The 22,705-nt window shown below is 50.7% G+C and overlaps 1 protein-coding gene and 1 non-coding gene across 3 annotated transcripts in view; both read left to right on the top strand.

Moving 5' to 3' along the window:
- The window catches only part of SLC7A8 (solute carrier family 7 member 8), a 50,349-nt gene extending 32,440 nt beyond the window's left edge, over positions 1-17,909 (top strand). For both annotated transcript variants that reach the window (XM_045802753.2, XM_087859022.1), the window contains 8 exons: positions 3,424-3,549; positions 5,225-5,378; positions 5,970-6,093; positions 7,576-7,679; positions 10,989-11,085; positions 13,201-13,350; positions 15,091-15,268; positions 15,775-17,909. In XM_045802753.2, coding sequence (XP_045658709.1) covers positions 3,424-3,549; positions 5,225-5,378; positions 5,970-6,093; positions 7,576-7,679; positions 10,989-11,085; positions 13,201-13,350; positions 15,091-15,268; positions 15,775-15,938 — 1,097 coding nt within the window. In that variant the 3' untranslated portion in view covers positions 15,939-17,909. The remainder of the gene's footprint in view (positions 1-3,423; positions 3,550-5,224; positions 5,379-5,969; positions 6,094-7,575; positions 7,680-10,988; positions 11,086-13,200; positions 13,351-15,090; positions 15,269-15,774) is intronic.
- On the top strand, positions 4,245-4,407 carry LOC123795826 (U1 spliceosomal RNA). Its single transcript, XR_006780611.2, has one exon. It is a non-coding gene; the product is annotated as a U1 spliceosomal RNA (small nuclear RNA).
- Positions 17,910-22,705: the final 4,796 nt, after the last annotated feature.

Here is a 22,705-nt window from a genome sequence, read left to right as displayed (position 1 = left end):
GATGGCCACACTCCCCCCACCTGCTGGGGGAAGAATGTCTGTGAGATGTCCTGCTCATCCTTTATTTCCCTCCAAGTACTCAAGTACTTTCCTGTCACCTCCCCACTGTGCCCTCTCCTCCCCTTGACAGAGGAAAATTTTCTTCTCTGGGATCACAAGCTGGTTCCTTATTCTGTAATCCTTACCTATCCCTGAGCCTCATGGGTTTTGTGTCCTAATCTTCTTTTCATAAATCAATCTCCTTTATCCTTAAGTCATTGCTTGTGTCTGCCTGAACTCCTGGGACCTGAGGGCCCAGCCTTGTACCTAGCAATCCTCAGGGCCCTGAGGAGAAACAGATCACAGGACCTGTTGCTTAGAGTGATCTGGGTTGGATTGTCACCAGGCATGTGATCCTGAAATCCTTTTTGAATTGAGTAAGATAAACCAAATGTGTGTTTATCAGAATGTCTCAGTCCATCTGGAACATTCGAGTATTTACAAGATGTTCTCCCTGTTCAGGCACTTAAAATCCTTCCTCTGACAACATGTTTTGGTTCTCCTTATATGACACCATTTTGGATTAACAGCTTCTTTATGAGGAGTCAAGAGTTTCTACTCTTGAAGTCAAGTTTCCTGACACTCTTTTGGCTCTGTGCAACCGACTGTGGATCGTAACCCCTTTTGATGAGATTCCTGGGGAGCAGGGGAGATTGTGGTACACATTCTACAATGTGTAGACTGAGCTGAGACTGCAGGGCTACTGTATTGGGGCATTTTCTGTATCCAAGTATTAAATATTTGTGGAGCACCTGCTATTTGCAGGCATTAGTGATGCCCTGGGATTAAAAGCATGAAAAGTCATAGTCCCTGCCCTCGTAGTCTACATGGAGACAGAGAAAAAGAAACAGATCATTATAATACAAAGAAGTAGATGCCAAAATTAAATATAAACAAAGTGGCCTGAGAAAAGAGAGGAGGGACAAACTTTATTCCTCGTCTATAAAATGCAGCTGGCGTATCTTACCTGCAATGCAGCCACATTGTCAGAAATAAGTAAAATAATAAACACAGAACAGGTGACATTTGAGCTGAATCTTAAAAGACGAGAAGGAGTTTGCCAGGTAGAGATTGTGTGGGCAGAAAGGTTACAGATAGATAATAATGTCCGGTCTTTACCATGTCAAAATGGTCTCAGATTCAAGTAAGGTCAGAAATACTTGAAAAGTAAAAGCACGGTTTAAAGATCAAGTATCAATATAATTTGATCAACTGTTCAAGTGAAGTCAGAGGCCTGGCCAGAGCTTGAGAAGAAAGTCTGGTGCCTCTGCGCGTGCGACTTGTACCTTTGGAGGACTGGGTGGGGGGCGTCCTGGTCGCTGTTTCATAGGCAGGGGAAACGAGGATTTTAACTCCTTCCCTTTGTTCTCAAGGACTTCCTAAGCACCAGGAAGGTGAGAGTCCCATTCCTGCGGCATAGGCTCCCTAGGTTGGTTGGGGAGTGTGGCTGTAAAAAGGGAGTCCCTCCCTCCTAGGGATTCAGCCTCTGAACTCTCCTCTAGCCCTTAGAAGTTCCATGTAGTTCCATGTTGTTGGGATTTCTGTGCAAGCCCTACGACTCCCAGAATAGGAGGCAGAGTTAAAAGGCCCTGTGCCACCAAAGAAGATAGAGGGGCGGTGGCAAATAAGCACATGAAAACATGCTCAACGTCATCAGTCATGAGGGAAATGCAAACTGAAACCACAATGAGATGCCACTACACACCTATTAGCATAGCCAAGCTTTTGGAGTGGACAATACTAAATGCTGAAAGGATTCAGAGCAACAGGAACTGATCTACATTGCTGGTGGAAATGCAAACGATATAGCCACTTTGTGGGGGGTTTTGTTGTTGTGGTGGTTGTTGTTGTTTTTAAGATTATTTTTTTTGAGAGCAAGAACGAGAGAGCATAAGCTGGGGGGAGGGGCAGAGGGAAAGGGAGAAGTGGGAGCCTGATGCCAGGCTCAATCCCAGGACCCCAGGATCATGACCTGAGCCGAAGGCAGAAACTTAACCAATATAACCACTTTGGAAAACAGTTTGGCTGTTTCTTACAAAGTTGAATATACATTTAGGGACACCTAGCTGGCTCAGTCAGTAGAGCATGTGACTTTTGATCTCGGGGCTATGAGTTCAAGCCTCACGTTGTGTATAGAGATTACTTTTTTTTTTTTTTAAGATATTTATTTATTTATTTGTCTGAGAGAGAGAACAAGCAGGGGGAGCTGTAGGCAGAGGGAGAAGCAGGCTCTCTGCCAAGCAAGGAGCCCAATGTGGGACTTGATACCAGGACCCTGGGATCACGACCTGAGCTGAAGGCAGATGCTTAACCAACTGAGCCACCAGGTGTCCCTAGAGATTACTTTTAAAGATAACAAAATCTTAAAAAAAAAAAAAAAGAATAAAGTTATACATTTACCTTATGACTCAGAATCTCACTCCTGGGTATTTACTCAAGAGAAAGGAAAACCTTTCTCAAAGATATCTACAGTCCATTTAAAGACTTCTATGCAAGTGTTGATAGGAGCTTTATTCATAATAGCCCCAAACTGGGAGCAACCCAGATGTCTATCAGCCAGTGAGTAGAAAACAATACATAAAATGGAGCACTACATGAAAATAAAAAGACCAGACTATTGATGTACACAGCAACATGAGTGGATCTCAAAAGCATCATGTAAAGTGAAAGAAGCCAGACACAAAAGGCTACATATTGTATAATTCTGTTCATGTGACATTTTGGAAAAGGCAAAACTATAGGGACAGAAACCAAATTAGTGGTTGCCAGAGGTAGGGGAAGGGGACTGACTTCAAAGGAGCTCAGTATGCAGGAAAGAGAACTTTTTGGAGTGTTGGAAATGTTCCATATAAAGAGTATGGAAGTGATTAAATGACTGAATACGTTTATTAGATCTCATCAAACTGTACACGCAGAAAAATGAATTTTACTCTATGTAAATTACACCACAGGTTAAAAAAAAAAAAGATTCCCCCTAACCCACTGTTGCCCCAAGATCAGGCTGAGAAAGATGACATTCAGGATCCACCAGGTGCTCAGGGATCCCCCTGAACATACAATGGCCTGGAAACAAAGCCCACACTTGCACCCTGGTCAGTTGCTGATTTTCCTCAAAGCCAGTGCCTACACTTCCATGCCCACTTCTGGCTTCCAGCCCTGAGCAGGGCATGCTCTGACCGAGCTCTAATTTGTGGCACGTAATCTCCATTTGTAACCCATTAACCTAGCCAAAGTTTCTGGAAACTGGGGCTGGGCTTGAGAGAAATTTGGCTCGCCTGTTACAGTCCCATTGTCAGGAGCAAGGAGCGTTTCTGCTTCTGTGCAGAGGGTCTCCTACAGCCTCATTAGAGCCCTGACGGTATGTTTGGGGGTCTGTCATTTCAGTGCTGCTCACATGGGTCAACTGTGCCAGCGTGCGGTGGGCCACCCGGGTTCAAGACATTTTCACAGCTGGGAAGCTCCTGGCCCTGGCCCTAATCATCATCATGGGAGTTGTCCAGATCTGCAAAGGTGAGTATCACCCGAACAACCGGGCCCCACCCAACTTTCTGCCCCTGTCATGTACACACCCCCTCACACTGTCTTTGGACATGTGCACCCTGAGATTTCCCAATTCTGACCTTGAATGACTTTTCTTCACTTGCTTGACAAAGGGGAAGAGAAACCATTTTCCTGGGGTGGTTGGCAGTTGAGCGTGCACCACCTGGTCTGCAGAGTTCAGGGCTCCCATGCTGACCTCCTGGCTCTGGCACAGCGAGGTGAAGCCCCCAGATCTCTGGACTCCTGTTGCCCTCTTGCCCCGTCCCCAGGGAAGCTCCCTACATCTTATATTGTATGTTGTCCCTATCTTAAAATGGGGAACAGAGGAGATTTTTACACATTTCAGAATTACTCATAATCTCTACAAGAGAGAGCTCGACATTCCTGGGGCCCCTGCCAACATTCCCCACTGGATTTGGTCCCTTCCAAGTCCGAGTCTTATATTTGGTTTCCATGGGAACCATGGCACCACTAGGCTCTGCCCAGTGTCACTGCCTCCTGGAGAAAGTCAGATGACAAACAGACCTCCCACCTGCCTACAAGCCTTGAAGGCCATGTGGGGTGCCTGGATATTTATTCCAGGAAACATAATTAAGGTTCTGCTGTTATTTTGACCAGTTGTGTTAAGCAGGTTATGTTGTGTAGACTTAAAGAAATCACTGTATATACCTACCTGGTAGGGGAGATACCATGATCATGAAGGTGGTGTTCCAAGGGCGAGGCTTATCCATTGCACTATGGATGTGCTGACCCCTGCGATTTCCCCAAACATAAGAAATGGGACTACATAATTTGTGGTAGTGGGGACTGTGTTTATGATTTCCCCTAAAAAGAAAGAAAGAAACCACTGTGCTATCTTTTCAGATAAGTCCCTCCTATTCTGGCCCCGGTGTTTTCTCCTGATCAATCTAATCTCCTTGTATCGTGTCCAAATGCTAGATTACTGATGAATAAGTAAAATATGGGCAGCTGCTCTGTGTTCCATTACAACATCATCGGCAACCTTTCTTGAGGGCCCACTTGTGCGCAGGACACTGTGCTAAGGGTTGGGAAGGCAGTGGAAAAGCTCTGTGCCGAAGGACCCTGTCCTCAGGGAATCTATATCATGGAGAGAGAGACCAGATAACTTAGAAAGAGACGGGAGTTATTGACAAAGAAAGCAGAGCAAGCCTGAACTACTATGGCGTTATAGGAGCTTATGTTTGAGTGTTTGTTGTTCTCCATGCTTTCTTTGTGAAAATGTTTAAGCTTAGATATACAGGAAGGTGGTCAAGAGACTGCCAATGGCCCTAATCCTGCATCTCCAAATCCCAGCTCCCCCCACCCCAACCCTGCCCACCACCCCTGATTTACTCTACCCTGCCCTGGCCTTTCCTTCCAAGTACATTTGCCTTTTAAAGGAACATTGAGAACTGTGCTTTGAACCTGAGCCTGCATTTGGACTCCTGGTTCCCAGGTTCTGGGGAAGTCCTAATCTCTATGTCCCTGCTCTTTTTGGTCCCACTTCTCCAATGTGTGGGTTTCACTGAAACAGGACGAGAGCTGGATCATCACTGCAGGAGGGGCTGAGACAGGACTCGGCAGGCTGGAGCCGCCAGCCTCTGGCTCCTTTCTCTGAGCAGCCTCCTGCCCCTTGCGTCCACAGGAGAGTATTTCTGGCTGGAACCAAAGAACGCATTTGAGAATTTCCAAGAACCCGACATCGGCCTCATCGCACTGGCTTTCCTTCAGGGCTCCTTTGCCTACGGAGGCTGGAACTTTCTTAATTACGTGACTGAGGAACTTGTTGATCCCTACAAGTGAGTTGAAATAGCCCAGCTCTTCCCAAATCCCTTGAAAGGCCACGGCACCTGCTACTGGGAAGAGAGAGCCAAGTGTCCACTGGCCACTTCTCCACCTCCAGCCCCTGTTCTGACCGTGACCTAGTGTATCCTGAAGAAACAGTTATTTCTCAGGAACTTAAACCATTTACCGTCCACTCTGCCAGGAGGAGAAAAATGATCCCCTGACTGTCCCAGAGCAGATTAAAAGCTGAAACAGTGCTGAGGTAGCACCACTGTCTCAGATGAAATGTGCCGACAGGCCTCTAGGCACCTGACTTACCTGTCTTAGGACAGGAGGGTCTTTGTGTCTTGAGGCTGGGGAAAGGGGTGCATCATGGGGATTCCAGTTAGGAGGAGGTCAACAGGTATGGAGCATCTTCCCAGCCTACACTGTTTCCTTTCCTTTAAATTGCCCTACCCATTTTGAGACCGAATCCACCGCCCAGGGAGAGGGAGTGTCACAAAAGGCTGCCAGGTCAGTTTGGAGCAGAAAGACAAGGCACTTCCCAAACCCCGTGACGAGGCGGGTGCCAGGCCTTTCTCCTCTCACCTCCTCTCCTTCTACAGGAACCTTCCCAGAGCCATCTTCATCTCCATCCCACTGGTCACATTTGTGTATGTCTTTGCCAATGTCGCTTATGTCACTGCAATGTCCCCCCAGGAGCTGCTGGCATCAAACGCAGTCGCTGTGGTAAGAAATCAAGCGCGCAGCCCCTGAAACCAGGAACGTTGACATAGACTTGCCTGATTGACCCCACTCACTTTTCCCTGATCCATGAATTTGTAGAATTGGAAGTCATCCGAGGTTCTCAGGGCAGGAACCATATCTTCAAGTGCCCAGGAGCAAACTGATGGCCACGTTGTACCTAGAACAGTGACCACGGCAGAACCAACTTGTTGCCACAGACTGTATGGCCACAAAGCTACATAACTTACTATATGACCCTTTCCAGAAAAAGTTTGCCAGCTCCTGATCTGGGGTACTTTAAACTCTAAATGTGAAGATTGTATAAAGGAGGTAGTTTCCTCCTCAGAAAGATATAGTCTTGCACAAGACAACGCCATTCCTCTCTGCCTTCGTTTCTTCCTCTGGAAATCATGCAGCCTGACTCCTTCCCTCATCAGGGAAAAGTGTGTGCCAGTAAACAGGAAGTAGGTATGGTCGGTGCTCTTTGGGGGAAGACATGATGCAGATCCAAGGCACTGGGGTCTTTGATAACCGGAAAGACCTGGGAGCCATGCAGGCCCTGACCTGGCTTCTCCCGAGCCCCAACACCACCCTGCCAAACTGTCATCACGTGTCTCCTCTCAGAAAACTGTAAAGAAAGAGGCCCTCCGGTGTTCTGGGGCAACCTTTTTCCATGACCACTGGCCTAACGCAACAGGACATCTATTCTAAGTGACTCCTCTTCCCTAATGTGCTAGAAATCGAGTGTGTACTGGGCTCAGAGAATATAGAAAAGGCTAGTCCCTTGACCTTTTACATTCCTTCAGTATAGGAAGACTACTCTATAGCTTCACCGCCTTTTCTTTCTCAGCCTACATAGTAGCCTGTTCTTATCATTTTCCCCTTCTTATCATATTATTTCTATGAACTTAGAAATTCTCACCCTATGAATTAGGAACCATTCCTATTTTACAGATGGGAAAACTGAGGCTCAAAAATTAAGGACCTTGCTCAAGGTCTCACAGCTCCAAACTGTTGGGCTAAGATTTGAACCCCAACCTGCCTGACTCATTAGTGTATAATGTAAGTGAGGCCTGGACTCCCACAGCCGGCTTCTGGTCCTGGCCCTCCACTTTCTGGGTTTGTGATCTTAGGCAAGCTACCTAATTGCTTTGTGCCTTAGTTTCCTCATCCATAAAACAAGGAGAACAAATGTTAGCACATCATCGTCATTGTTGTTGTTGTTATTATTATTACCACCATGCACTGTCTCCTTCAGTTAATAGCCCAAAACACTTACTAAAACCCCACTGCGTGGTGATCACCGTGGGAAGGGAAGTGGTGGTGCAGTGCAGGAGGGGCTGGCAAATGCAACCCTCCCTGCAAGGACCCTAACAGGAGAGACTCGGCAAGGGTAGCGATGGAAGGGAGCATTCCCAGCAGAGACATACAAGTGGAGGGTTGTAACCTCGCCTCTTCTGCTCATCCCCTTGTCTTCTCTCCCAGACTTTTGGAGAGAAGCTCCTAGGGGTCATGGCTTGGATCATGCCCATTTCTGTTGCCCTGTCCACATTTGGAGGAGTCAATGGGTCTCTCTTCACCTCTTCCCGGTGAGTGTTGTTCCAGTCCTTCCTGGGCCAGGGGCCATTCTGCTGTGCACATTGCTCTGTGTATATGTGGGGCGGGGGGGCTTGTCTCTGTCAGCAGGGGTCTGTGTGGGCACCTGGGTGGTGACCTCGTAGGGGGTGATTGCTCACGAAGGGACGTTTGTGTGTCAGCTTGGACGCAGAGGGGTGTGTGCTGCTCACGTGGTCACCTGCAATGTGTGTGGCTTCACATGTAGTGGTGAGAAGCCCTGTCCCACCCCATTTTAATAGGAGCAGAGGGCAGAGGTCCCCGGCAGCCTGATGCAGTCCTAGGTCTGGGCACCGTGATTGGCAGCAGGACAGTGTCTCAGCGGCAGCCCCAGAGCCCCTTGCTACTTGCCTGAAAACAGGCTATGCTGGCTTGAAAGGAACCCCACTCTACAAGGGACCAGGAGGGATACAGGCCTGGGGCCTCTGGGCTGGCCTCTTATGGAAGTTCTGGAACCAGACTGCAGGTGGGATGTATCCTTCTCCCTGCTCAGCGGACAAGTGGCTATGGGCGGCCTTTTCATGGCCACTCAGGAGACTCAGGCAGAGGGTATGAAGTGAGAGAAGTGGGGAAGAGCTGAAGGAAAACATTTGTCCAAAGCGAGGCCCCCAACTCCCAAGCTCTCAGGGAAGCCAGAAGCTCAAGTGGGTCCAGGAATCCCTAGCTCCTGCCTCTACACCCCCAGGAATCCAGCCCTTCCTCAGGGTCTCCTCTCACTATGTCCAGAATGGGCTGTTGAGGCCAGCAGACGCTGGACTGTTTCCATCGGTGTTGTTCAAGGGGTCTTCCCACATTTGTTAGAAAGTTCCCCTGCCCCCAGGGCACCGTCCTACTTAAAAGATACAGCAAAAGCAGGGAATCCCTGAGTTCAGCTGCTTCCAAAGCCACGCATCACATCAGGGAGGAGTTCTCATGAAATGTCAAGGCAGTGCCATGTTTTCAGGACCCAGGGCAAGAAAGAGGGAGTGTGGGTGTCCTCTGTGCCCCAGGACCCTATGAGACTCACCCACAGCAACCTCGTGTGCGTGTTACACAGGAGCAGTGGCCACCTGGAGCCCCAGCCGAGGGCGAGCAGTGGAAGCGCAGTGACCCATGAGGCTCTCTGGGATCTATTGGAAGAAAGTGACTGGCTACAGTCACTTTAGAGTGGGGTTTGTCCCTCGGGCAGGCCAAGCAGCGGCCTGCATGCATGTGGTATAGCTGTGTGTGCATGCAGGACACGGCGGCCCCGGCGTGCGAGGCCTCTGATTCAGAGGCACGGCTCACCCACCAGGCCTTCTCTGCTCATCTTTCCAGTTCCTTCTTTCCTTCCTCCTCCTTCCCTCCTTCTCTCCTTCTCTCTCTTACTTTTTTGCGTTTGGTGTATGGAGAGGTTGACCCTTCCTGAGAAATAGGAGTGTGCGTGGGCGTGTGTCATGCTTAATGTCATTGTCTCTTCGTTGTCAGCTAGCCGGGCAAGGATTGTCTCTTGTGAACTTGACACTTGCAAATGCTGTTGGACCTGGACAATTACACTTGGTCCTGGCTGCATGTGGAGGAGGGACGTGAATGCAGGGCCCTGGCTATGTGCATGATGAGGCCTGCAGAGCACCCGGGGCTCAGCTGGGTGCATGAGGCTACACCGTAGAGGGACGATGCTGTGTGGCTGCATGAAACTGGTGACAGTGGCCTAGGTAGTTGATGACGGCAACTGATGGTGATGCACATGGGCACTTGGGGCCATAATGGACTCCCACACTTCTGCCAAACCGCTGCTGTTGGTTCTGCTCCCCCCTACACACAAATTACAAAGTAAGTGACAGGTTTTTTTTCAGAACAGCCAGCATGCTGATTCTGTGCCTTCCTGTCCCCATTACATCACCCCTTCCTCCTACCCCTCAGGTGCTGCTTTCTCCCTATAAAATCCTAGAGAAGAGAAAAGGATGTCTAATTCATACTAATATGTAAATGATTTCCAACAGCTTTTAATATTCTTTTCTCTGGGAAAAGGGAAGAGAAGAAGGGGTCCCTTTTACATTAAAATTTCTCTGTTTAAAAATAACTTTTAAACATCAATATCCTGGTCATGATATTATACTATAGTTAGGCAGTATGTTACCAGTAGAAATAGAGTGGGTACCTGGGATCTCTCTCTATTATTTCTTCCAGCTGCATGTGAGTCTACAATTATCTCCAAAAAAAGGTTTAATTTTTAAAAAGAGTAAAAAAATCATTTTTATTCCAATTAAAACTTTCTTGTCTATTTTAGAAATTAAATTTTTTAATAAAGTCTAAGGAAGAAAATTAAAATTACTCATAATCCCATCAGCCAGAGATAACCAGTTGGTATGTTTTTACATGACCATAATTTCTAAATTAATTAGAATCCCACTGTATGGAATCATACAGGTTTCTATCTAGCTCTTACCATTTGACATGTATTGTGAACCTGTTCTCATGTAAAGACTTTTTTTCAAAACATTAGGACTGTAAAATATCCCATCTTATAGATATATTATAATTTATCTAATCAATCTCTTACTTTTGGGCATTTAGGATATTTGTAGTGTTTTTTATCATCAGAATATCTTTTGTATATACCTTTCACTAACTATTCATTTCCTTAGGATGGCTTCTTTGGGAATAGAAAAAGTAGCTTAAGAATATAAATTTTTAGGTATGATACAATACAGTGCATACTAGACAATAAATTACACAGATTGTTCAGATTAATGAGTTTTGAGAGTTGTAGACAGCGATGTAAGCACCACCCAAAACAAGATATAGAACATTCCCACATACCCCCCAAGTTACCCCGTGTCCCTATCTGGTCCACCACCCATTCTCCATCCCCACAGTGGCAACTACCTCCTGACTAGGGTATCAATGTGTGTAAGGCTTTCCATGGACAGACAGTTCAGTCCCCATGTATCAGAGACCCTGTATCCCTTGAGGATGGGGGAGGCCCATTTTTAAAGGGATTAAGGCATTGTGAGACCCACAAAGTGAAGGCGCAGTCATCAGTAACCCCAAGCCACCCAGACCATACGTAGGGTCTCCAGGCACCCAGAATCCATCCGTTATCCACCGGCTGCCTCTGGTCTGCCTGCACCTGCACTTGTGAACATGGGTCCTGTGACAGGTGGGCTGGAGTGTGCATGGGAAGGTGGGTACTTGGGTGGGGTGGGGGTGGTGCTCCTGTGTGAGCAGAAGACGGGCCTGGATGAGGAAGCCCGGGCTGGGCAGGGAACATCCTTGGATGCTCTCTGCGCCATTCCAGGCTGACCTGCTTTTCTCTCCACCAGGCTGTTCTTTGCTGGAGCCAGGGAGGGCCACCTTCCCAGCGTGTTGGCCATGATCCACGTGAAGCGCTGCACCCCAATCCCAGCCTTGCTCTTCACAGTAAGGGCCCCTCCTTCTGCCAACCCTACACACACCCTCCCTCTTTGCACTTGCTCTGAGCTGGGAGTTCACACTTCCCACACACACCCCTGTCGCCCTCCTGGGCTGCTCCTAGGCCTCACTGGGTCTTAGGTAACGTGGCGAATGGTATACACGGGCTTTGTGGACATCAAGAAAAATGACAAAGAAAGACCCTGAGTCCTGAAACACCTTCCTTTTGGGTCCTTCCCATCCTTTTGGGTCAGACTGAAGCAACTGTCTCACGACTCTACAGTCTCATAAGGAAATCTCCTTTCTTGGCTCTCCCCTGCACCTGTTGCCCATAGGGTTGCAGCTTTGGGCCCCCACCCACTCCTGGCCAATCTCACACACCCCCACCACTCCCCATCAGTCTTCTTGCCCCAGGAGGCTCTGCCTTTCTCTCAGGAAACGTCACTGAAACAAATTCAGTGTTACGGGTAGACCAAATAAGACAAATCATAAAGAGAGGAAGACTGGCAACTGAAAATGGAGAAAAGGAAACAGGATAGGGAAGAAATGAGGGTAGAATGGCCCAGAGTAGAATCCTTTAGAGGGATAAAAAGAAAGAGCAAAGACTCGTCCCCACTGAGTCTTTTGAGTTATTTTTTTTTCTTTCCGGATCCTGAATAAAATATTGAAAATGACTTTGGTGCATCAGAAAAGCAGTTAGATCAGGATAATAGAGCTCTCAGGAGTCAAGTGCCTTCATTGTACAACATGCGGGGCAGTTCCAGCATGTTCAGATACAGGATGAAGGCCTAGCTGTGAAAGGTGCCTGGAGACCACCTGGTACTCCCCGTGAGACAGACTTATTTCCAGTTTGAGCCATTGGTGCAGTACTGTGACTGCAAGGCAAATACAGTCAAAATCTGGCTTATTCATCCATTAAGATCTTCTAGATTATTTTCACCATCAGATCTTACACAAGAACTGAACCTTCTTTTTTTTATTATTTAAGATTTTATTTATTTATTTGAGAGTCAGAGAGAGAGCACAAGCAGGGGGAAGTGGCAGAGGGAGAGGAAGAAGCAGGGGCCCCGCTGAGCAGAGAGCCTCATGTGGAGCCTGATGTGGGGCTCGATCCCGGGACCCGGGGATCAGGACCTGAGCTGAAGGCAAACGCTCAACCAGCTGAGCCACCCAGGCGCTCCAAGAACTGAACCTTCAGTTGGCCTTAACAAGTTAGCAGAGGGGCAGAACATGGTTCCAAGAGAGCCACTGAGCTGATTTTGAAGCTGTAAAGTGGATTCTATGAAGAAAACCTCATGGGGATTTGTGAGAGTTAAATGAGTTCGTGTTTGTAGAACATTAAGAGCAGCACTTGCCACCTAGTAAATGCTTTATAACTGTTTATGATATTAAAAAGGGGGGATGGGGGAAAAAGAAAAATAAACTGGATGACTCAGCCAGGAGAAGAGGATGAGGGCAGGAATAAAACTTTAATCTGCAGGTAACAGTCCTCCCTAAGGGATTAAAAAAAAACAAAACAACATCAACAAAATACCCACCTAAAATAGCTTGAGCTACAACCAGGGCAGACGTGTAAATGAGACCAGGGCAGACGTAGAGCGGTGCTGCTGGTGGCCAAGCCAGTTGTTTACAGCCAGTACCTATTCTGATTGGTTGGTGCCCATGCCATACCAGCGGTGATATATTCTGATTATCACTCCTGCAATAAGAAAGAGCTTCCTGGCAATGAAGCTGTTAGCAATGGCCAGGGTGACCAGGGGCGGCTGTAAAGTCTCCATTTTAAGACATTCATCATGGGGCGCCCGGGTGGCACAGCGGTTGGGCGTCTGCCTTCGGCTCAGGGCGTGATCCCGGTGTTCTGGGATCGAGCCCCACATCAGGCTCCTCCGCTGGGAGCCTGCTTCTTCCTCTCCCACTCCCCCTGCTTGTGTTCCCTCTTTCGCTGGCTGTCTCTCTCTCTCTGTCGAATAAATAAATAAAATCTTTAAAAAAAAAAAAAAAAGACATTCATCATAAGATGGCGCTGTCCGCCTAGAGGCAGGGGAACAGTCCCCTGACCTGTAAAGCGCCTCCAGTGTCTAAATCCCTTACTGATCACTGATGAGCTGCTCCCACTTCCCACAGTGCATCTCAACCCTGCTGATGCTGGTCACCAGCGACATGTACACACTCATCAACTACGTGGGCTTCATCAACTACCTCTTCTACGGAGTCACCATCGCTGGACAGATCGTTCTTCGCTGGAAGAAGCCCGACATCCCCCGCCCTATCAAGGTGCGAGAACCTCCCCTTGACCCCTTCCCCTCCTCCACTGGCTGTAGCTGCAGCTCACCTTTTCTCAGCTGCCGACCACAGATGGGATCTACCGTCTCTATGATGGTAGCGGACAGACCCTTTGGAAAGCAAGGACCATGTGCGAATGGGGCAGCAGCCATTTCCATTTTCCACTGGAGACAGGACCAGAACAAATTGCAGCTGGAAGAGGAAGTTAGATTAAATGATACTTTAATCAGGTCATTCCTTTGGTTCCTACGACTCTTATAAACTCCGGTTGATTTTTTCAAGGCTCCCTTACCTCTCCAACCTTTCCCTGAACCCACTGGTCTGGCCAGTCTCCTCATCCTTCCAGGTAGCTGCGTTCCCTTGAGCTATGTCTCTATCCCAGAATGAGTTTCCTTCTCCCACCTGCCTATCCAAATTATAACCGTTCCCCACATAGGCCCCAAGTTCCTCCTCTTCCTTCAAGCTTCCCAGTCCACTACAGCCCTCCACGAGCCTCCCTTTTTAAACTACTATAGCCCCCTATACATAGTGGGTGCCTGGTGAACCTACTGGTTGCTGCAAGAGATAACTGTGTGGTGGCAATGAATGGGATTGCTCAGAACAAAATATGCAAGAGGCTGTGGGTTCTCCTGCAAATTAGAATAGAGTATAGCCCTGAGCTATTTAAACAATACTATTCTGGAAACAAAGGAGACAAGGTCCTTCCAGAAGATTCTTCCAGCTGAGGAATTCCAGCTCTCCAAATCTGCTTTCCACCACCACTTCCCTACCTCTCTTAAAAAGCTTGCTAGTGGGATGACAAGGGAGAATAATCCATCCCTCCCCCAACCGTTGCATGCCCTCTGAGAAGAGATGGCAAGGAAGAGAAAAGCAGGGGTCTTTTTGTTTGTTTGTTTTTTAATATTTTACCCATTTGACAGAGGGAGAGAGGGAACACAAGCAGGGGGAGTGTGAGAGGGAGAAGCAGGCTTCCCGCTGAGCAGAGAGCCCGATGTGGGACTCGATCCCAGGATCCTGGGATCATGACCTGAGCTGAAGGCAGACGCTTAACGACTGAGCCACCCAGGCGCCCCTGAATCTGGAGTCTTGAAGAAATCTCTACTGGGAACTCCCACCTGTGGCCAATAAGATGGCCAACAAGCCCATAGAGCTGATGCTTCTTTCTGAATAAAATCAAGGCCCCAGACTGCCTTATAGTATGGTAGGTTTCCTGACTTCTCAGATCTTGGCAGACTTATCTTCTCAGATTGCTTGAGAGAAACACATTGAGACTGATCCTGGCAGGAAGAATGGACATTTGCCACGTGGTGCCCAGATGAGGGCCCTACCTAGAACCAGGAAAGGGACAAGGAGTCTGACAGACCCAGGCCACCTCGTTCTTGCCCCTCACTCATTTCTCCACCTCTCCTCCACTCTAGGACCTCAGCAAATATATACCAATATACCAGCAAGCTTATCAGTCCCCATGGACTTCCCTGGCCGAAGCACGGATGACAAGGCCTTGTTTGCCTCTGTGCAGGAGAAAAGAGATGGCCAGTGAGGATCATTCCCTCCCTAGTCCGCCCCTCCTCTTCCCATGCTACTACCCGAGTTCACCAACATTTGCTGACATAGCACTTGAAGCCTAGCCTTTGCCCTCAAAGGTGCCTCTCTGTGGGTTGAGAAGAGGGAGGATGCCCTGATCCTGGGGGCCACACGGTCCACACAGCTAACAGCACCTCTGCTCCACAGATCAACCTGCTGTTCCCCATCATCTACTTGCTGTTCTGGGCCTTCCTGCTGATCTTTAGCCTGTGGTCGGAGCCCGTGGTGTGTGGCACTGGCCTGGCCATCATGCTGACAGGCGTGCCCGTCTATTTCCTGGGTGTTTACTGGCAACACAAGCCCAAGTGTTTCAATAACTTCATTGGTGAGTTGTTAAAAATGCCGGGTGGCTAGAGGATCTCCTCGTCGGGGTTAGGTCTCCTGGTCAGAGGCCTAGGCTGGTCCACAGAGCTCTGGAGAAGATGAGGCAGGAAAGATGGGTGCCTTCCCAGAGACCTCTGAGGAGACGAGAACGGCTAAGGTTTGCACACAGACCCTAGACCTGGAAGAACAGGCATCCTGACAGCGTTCTGCAGGAGCTGCCCTGGGTAGAGACCAAGGGAGAGCCTGGAACCGGTGGTCACCAGGCTTAGGGAAGGTGGGCGACTAAGGCTTTGATGGGAACGGGCAGCCAGCAGATGAGCTGCCCGGAGACCAGGGAGGCAGCAAGGTGGCTGTCTCCTGGAATGTCTCCTGGAATGGGAGTCTCCTGAACGCCCTGGGGCTCTGCTGAGGCAACACGTGGGCCAGGGGAGTGGAGCAGGGTCGTGGCCGGCTCGGCCAGGTGGGTGGGACGCTCAGCACTGACCTGTTCTGTGTGACCTCCCGTAGAGTCGCTGACCCTGGTGAGCCAGAAGATGTGTGTGGTTGTGTACCCTGAGATGGAAGCGGGCTCGGGGACAGAGGAGGTACATGAGGACACGGAAGAGCAGCGGCAGCCCATCTACCAGCCCACTGCCGCCAAGGACAAGGACTCGGAGCAGCCCCAGCCCTGAGGACCACCGTCCCCTCTCAGCTGGCTCCTTCCTCCTACACCCCCTTCTTGCCTTCCTTCCCTGCCCAGGTCCCCCCAACACACACACACACACACACACACACCCCTCTGCTTCTGTCAAGCAGGGGCAGGACCTGGGTGTGGGTGGTAAGAACCTATAAACAAAGACACTGACATTTGTACCCAAAGAACCAGCCTCCCGCTACCAGGGCCTGTGTCCAAAACCCTCACCAGGGCTGCCCCAAGCAGTGGGGGGAGAGTGGAGCTGCTGGGGTCCTCTTCAGGGCCCTCCCCCCATCACTGGCCTCCTCAGGAGCCCAGTCCAGTGCTGCCTTCCCTCCCCATTCCTGAGCCCAAGGGAGGCCTCTGCTCAGAGAAGCGGAAGCAACAGTGAGTCAGTTGGGGAGGGACAGACTCAAGCAAATCTGTCATCTTTAAAGGTCAGCTGGAGAGACCTGTATCACCCTCCCTTCACTAGGGACCCAAGAAATCAGAGAAATGCTTCCCTTTGCCCTCTCCTCTCCCCCTCCCTGTGGTACCTCCCCCTATCCCAGCTTGGGCTCCCTGTCCAGAGCAAGGTTCCTGGCAGGACACCACCTCCCTACTGAGCTAAGGACCAATGAGCAGGAGAACTGCCCCCTCCCCCTAACCCAAGCCAGGCCTGTGGAACAGATTGGGAAAGGCTCAAATTGCTGAAACCCAGCCCTGCCCTGGTCTCCTGCATCCTGACCCCCACTTGGTGCCAAAGCTTCCTGAAGCCAGAAAGTCTTCTTGTTTTCAATGTAGTGGACATTTCTCTCCTAATGGCAAAGCTGCTTAGCTCTTCCTCCCTCCCCACTCCAAAGAGAACGAGCAGTCACTCCATGATCCCTGTAGCTATGCCCCCAACATACCCCCACGAGCCAGCACTGCTGGCGCCCCCATCATGCCCTTTTCCTCTTCTCTGACTTGGCTCCGGGACCAACCAGTGTGAAGGCTCCCCAAGCCCTTCAGGCCCGAAGCCCAAGCCAAATCAGCCTGAAATCACCTCCCATCCAAGAACTGGACCTAAAAATACTCCCTGATTTCTAACCCTCAGACAGACCTGGTATGAAAAGCCTTCCTGGAATGGAGGGTGCTTTCTCACCCACCCCCCAGAAGTGCCCATCCTGTAACCTCGGAGACTGGGGAGAGAGTGTCTTCTGAAGGCCAGTTCCTTCCTTCTTCCCCAACTCAGACACCCCCTTTCTGGTTCCACCACTGCCCTGTCTTTGGACAGCCTCCGAGACAGGATGAAAGGGCAGTGGCAGAAGGAACCCATTTTGGAGACACAGTCTCTGTGGCATGTGGACTTCTGGCCGTCCTGTGGGGAGAGGCTGCCTTTTCCTGTGCTCCAAAGGAAGGCCACCGTCTGTACCCTGGGCCTTGCAGCCCCCCTGCCACACTTGCTGTGCTAAGGACTGGGATCCTCTCATCCCAAAGCAGGAGTGCCCCCTTTCCTACCTCCCCCTACCATCTGCTGAGACTAGAATACGTGGGGAGTCCTCCTGGCTTGCTTGGCTTTCCCAGCTTCCTGCCTGGCCTACCTGACCCCCCTCCCCCAATTGGTGAGATGTCATGTTTGGTTTGAGTTTCGGTCCCTTCAGAGTGGACCCCAGGTGGGCTGGGGCTGGCCCCTGGAGGGTCAGGGGACCACCCTCCTGTTCCCTCTTTCAGTCCTCCAACCTCCACCCCTCCTTCAGTTGTTGGGGTTTATTTGTTTGTTCATTTGTTTCGTAAAGTGAATGCCTTACTTTTTGGATAAGTGTTTTTGAAGCTGGCATTTCTATTTCTTTTGGGTTTTTTAATGTAAGGTTGTTTGGGGTGGGGAGGGCATTAGTTATACCTGGATAATAATCCTCTGTCTTTGAGTTGGTTTAGGGTTACAGTTTGTTTTGTGGAGGGTTTTTTTTTTTTTTTCTTTTGATGTAATAAAATTTTAAATGGAAATGAAGTTGTCGGTGGTAATAATTCAATGATCTTCTAAGACAGAGTCCCCAGGCATTTCCTATCTTCGTCAGGAGGTCTTTGGTTGCCAGGTTCCTTCCAGGATGGCATTCCCCAAGGCCCTTGCTCTGTCCCAGGGACCCGGTGCCAGCGCACTCAAACAACTATCTCACATTTGCGGGGGGGGGGGGGGGGGAGGCGGGGTAACTACCTCTCATTTTGAACCAAAAACTTTCTCATTTCTTCAGTGAAGTCACAAAGTGTTCACTCTCTGTGCACTGCGTGGAGAGCCTGCAGACTAGCTGGGAAGAGCCTCAGCACCGCCCGGGCAGGAAGGTCGGTGACAGACAGCACTAGGCTGAGGGGCAGAACAAAGGCAGAGTGGTTCTCCAAGGTCTGGTCAGCAAAGGCTTCTGGCACTGGGACAGCTGGCACCAAATGGGAAAGGAAGGGATGGGCTGAGCCTGTGGAGAGATGCCAGGGCGACTTAGGAAAGCAGCCAGCCAGATCCAAGGGGCCTGACAGGAGGGACGAGGAGGTGAGGCGGGGTCCCCTCAGCTGCACCGAGCGGAGTGAGAGGACCGTGTCTCGTCAGAGGACTAGGAAGGCTTTTGAGTGAGGACAAAGGAGGAAGCAGTGCGGTTGGGACCTGTCCCCGGGTGATTTGGGTTAATTGCTGGAGGAAGTTGATGGGATTAGACCCAGTCCTTGCTTGGAGTGCCTCCTTTGCGGGCAGCCCTCCCAGCTGCCTGTCCTGGGCCGGCATTACTCCAGAGCCAGCATGTCTGACAGACATGGGCAGGGGAGACGGGGGGTGTTAAGACATTATCCTCCACCATCTGGGACACGCGAGGACACAGGCAGGCAAGATGCCTCCACTCCCAGTCCTGGCCGGGCCCCAACACTTCTCAACTGTGGCTGGCATTTTTCTAGACTGAGGCTGGAGGCGCGCCAGTCACAGGGCACAGATGCTTGGCTCTAAGTTCCAGGTCAGCAGCCACTGAACAGCTGTGTGTCCTTGGGCAAGTCACTTAACCTATTTAGCACTTTGGAGAAAAGAAAAAAAAAAAGAGGGTTGAACCTAATCTCAAAGGTTCCTCAATCTCTCAGCCCAAGGTTGTCCCCAGTGGAGGGCAAAACCGGGCAGAGGCCAGTCTTATGCAAGAGGCTGTTCTCCAGGTCTCAAATCCACCCTTTTGAACCCCCTCTTCCCCAACACATAAACTTTTCCTTTCCATGGGCTGCCAGCGTGTTCTCCATGTTGCCCCATTCCAAGAAGTCCGGCCCTCCCCAAACCCCTCTCGCTCTGTGGAGACACTCGTTCCTATCCACCGCCACCATCACCACCACCACCACCACGACCAGCCCCCTCCCTCCCTTAAGTGACACGTGGTGATCATTTTAACCTGGTCAATGGCCAAATGTGGGTCTCCTCCAGAGCAACAGGCATTTATGTTTAACCTGGGCCTTTCCCCTGTCTTAACCCTGTCAGTCACTTTAATGGTAGGAATTCAGATGCTCTGACCTTAGGGAATTTGGGGGGTCACCAAAATCATAGCTGCATAAGCATTCATTTGTTAGTCACACACACACCTTATAACCACTGTATCCAAGGAGTTCGCTATGTACTGTGAGAATAGCAAACTTATTCCTGAATTTTCCGAGTCAGCACAAATTCCAAATACTTTGTTCCATTGTCTCCATAAAAATACTCGTACTTGACAAGCCAACTTTCCTTTATTTTAATTCAAGCAGTATGGTCACCACAGCTGAAGAGGTCCAAAAAATGGATCTGACCCTACTCTCAAGGAGCAAATAGTCTACGAGGGAAACAAGGCAAGAAGGCTCCTGGCGCATACGCACGGCTCACCGGCCATTCAGGTGGGCCTCAAGCTGTGGCAGGCAGGCGCAGAATCTGCCAGATCCCCAGAGCCTGCGCAGGGCCTGGCACTTACGTGCCCCAAAATGCCTGTCAAACTGAGGCCTCAGATGAGGCTGCAGATAGTGTGTCTGCCTGGGACACCCAGACAAGCCACGGGAGGTGGTGGAAGGGCGGTGGGAAGGCAACATTTACTGAGACCAGTAGATCTCTATACGCTCTTTTTTTTTTTTTTTTTAAAGATTTTATTTATTTATTCGACAGAGATAGAGACAGCCAGCGAGAGAGGGAACACAAGCAGGGGGAGTGGGAGAGGAAGAAGCAGGCTCATAGCGGAGGAGCCTGATGTGGGGCTCGATCCCACAACGCCGGGATCACGCCCTGAGCCGAAGGCAGACGCTTAACCGCTGTGCCACCCAGGCGCCCCGGTAGATCTCTATACACTCTTATTCGAGGTTTCATGAAGCAATCCAACGAAGTAGAAGTTACTACTGCCATTTTACAAGTAAGATTAAATAACTTGCCCGAAGTCACCAAACTGGGAAGTGACAGAGGCAGGATGTAAGCCCGGGTCTCTCTAACACTTCACCGCTGGGCCAGGCTTGGCTGACTCCCTGTTGGAAGGACCGGTGAAGGAGGTGACCTTTACACCGAGGCCTGTTCCAAAGTCACTGAGATAATACACCTGCGTTGTTCTGGTTTAATGCAAACAGGTAGCAACTGGAGCAGCAAGGAGGAAAAGAGCGTGCTGACCAGGGAGGGCTCCTTTCCACTCCTGAGCAGCTCCACGGAACCCAAGAATCCCCCAGCTCTTGTCTGGCACTGCCCTCCCCACCCCTGCTCCTGTCCAGTCCCTCCTCTTCCCCTGCCCAGACATCCAGAATGACGCCTGCCCCCACCAAACCCCTCAGTTACTGGGAAACGTGATGTCAGTACTCCAGCAACGTCAGCCACGAGCCTGGGAGGTGAGGGACTGAGATCACTTATCTCCCCGCGGCCCCAGCCTTTCTCATTTCCTGCCGGCTCTATTTGCACACTTCCCTGCTTCCTCCGGCACCCCGTTCACTCCTACTGACTACTGACGCAGTCTTCCCCTCCCCCCACCCCGGTGGCTGACTGAGGGCAAACAGGGCTCTCTGAGTCACACAGCTCCCCCTTTCTCTATCCCTTCTTGCATGGGGGTTTCGAGAACTAGCCCACTGCCCCTTCCCCCAAGATCAATGCTGCATCCTTGCCTGACCTTGGGCCGTTCGGCCTCTCAGCCTTGTTTCCCTCCTTCAGAAGGGGGAGATAAAATGCCCTCGGTCTTGCTTCCTTTTCTACTTCACTCACAGGAAACGGTCAGCATGGAAAAGTGACTCTTTCAATGACCAAAAAAGGCATAACGCCAGAAAATGCCGGGCCTTAACCGTCACCACTACTTCAGAGTCAGAGAGGACTAGAATTTCTCCTCATTGAGACAAGGCCCTGGCCCCAGTCCTCTCAGCCTGCCCACTCTCCCAGTAACTGCACTGCAAGCCCCCACCCCGCCATGATTCCCCTTCCTTCTTCTGGAGGCCCAGCAGGGTCCTGCCCTTGCCAGGGCTGTGGAAGGCTGCCCCCTGCCGTCCACCGGATGCCTGACCACAGCAGCCCCTCTAGTCCCGAACTCTGGGCCGATATTGCCGCCTGGTGGTCAACAGAAGCACTCCTGCCAAACTGGAGTAGTTCAGCTCTGGTACCTGTTTGACACAAGGTCCTTTGAAAGACAGATGAGATGGAAACCTTCCCGTCTGGTCCCTGAGATCTGTCTCCGTGATGCACACAGATCTCCCCATGCGAAGTCCCTCAAATTGAACAGAAAGCTCCTGGGGTCAGGTGGGGTGGTGGGGAGCGAGGGAGGAAGGAAGACACTAACGAGAGGGGTAACTAGCGGGACGTGAAGGCAGCCCTGTCTGCATCTGCATACTTCATTTTAGCGTTCAGTGCCCCCCATATCCGCTCTGCATTTGCCCCCACTGTGGCCTGGCCCTGGGTTTATTATAATTAATTATTATTAATACCCTACTTATTAAACCTTCTGGCCTCTATGGGGTGCTCCCAGCATTTGCCCGTGATCAAAGAGGCAGAGACACATTTCTGTGTCCTTTCCTTTTCTGGACCTATAGTCCCTTCTATAGGTGAAACTCAAGGTAAAATCAGAGCCACAGTAGCTCCTCTACCAGGAGAGAGTGGGGAGTTCCCAGAGGAAAAAGAAAAGGGAAGGGAAAGGGGGCCCAGCATGAGACCCAAAGTGCCGAGCGCGGGCTTCTCCCGGAGACCCTGAAACAGTCCCAGGAAGAGCTGATGACAAAAGAGAAGGCTTCTCAAGCCTCACAAGAGGAAGTGGACCCCAGAGACACGCACCGAGGTCAGAGAACGGCCATGCAGAAGGAAAGACAGCAAACCGAGCTGCAGCGAGCGCCTGAGCCCTGCGGCCCCGGGGCACAGGAAACAGGGCAGAGCCCCAGGACCAGAGCAGGGGGCAGAGTGCCAGCCTGGGGCTCCGGCAGCGCAGGGCAGCTGGAAGAGACAGCACTGAAGCCGCCAGAGAAGAGCGGCTGGCGGCTCCTGGGGCAGCGGCCTGCCTGGGCCTGGGGCACGGGGCCCACGTCCTGAGCAGATGCCTCAGCCAAGCCTTGGCAGTCAGCAGCAGTGCCAGGCTGCTGGGGCCACCCACGGCTAGAGGCACCAGAGGGTTTGGGCTATTGCACAAAAACCTAGCAAACGGGCGTGCTCTGCACCACAGGACCCAGTGCAGGGCTTGGTCCCCGAACCTATCGCTATAACCCCCTCAAACAACGCCCCCTGGCCTGCACCCAAAAGAATGCCCTGGGGGTGGGGCTACAAAAGGAACCGGCTGCCCCTGGGGGTAGGTGGAGCCCAGCCTTGCGGGGGACAGAGGG

This window comes from Ursus americanus, chromosome 35, assembly GCF_024610735.1.
Source record: "Ursus americanus isolate L20-20 chromosome 35, mUrsAme1.1.p, whole genome shotgun sequence".
Classification (NCBI taxonomy): domain Eukaryota; kingdom Metazoa; phylum Chordata; class Mammalia; order Carnivora; family Ursidae; genus Ursus; species Ursus americanus.
This window is presented reverse-complemented; position numbering and strand designations above follow the sequence as displayed.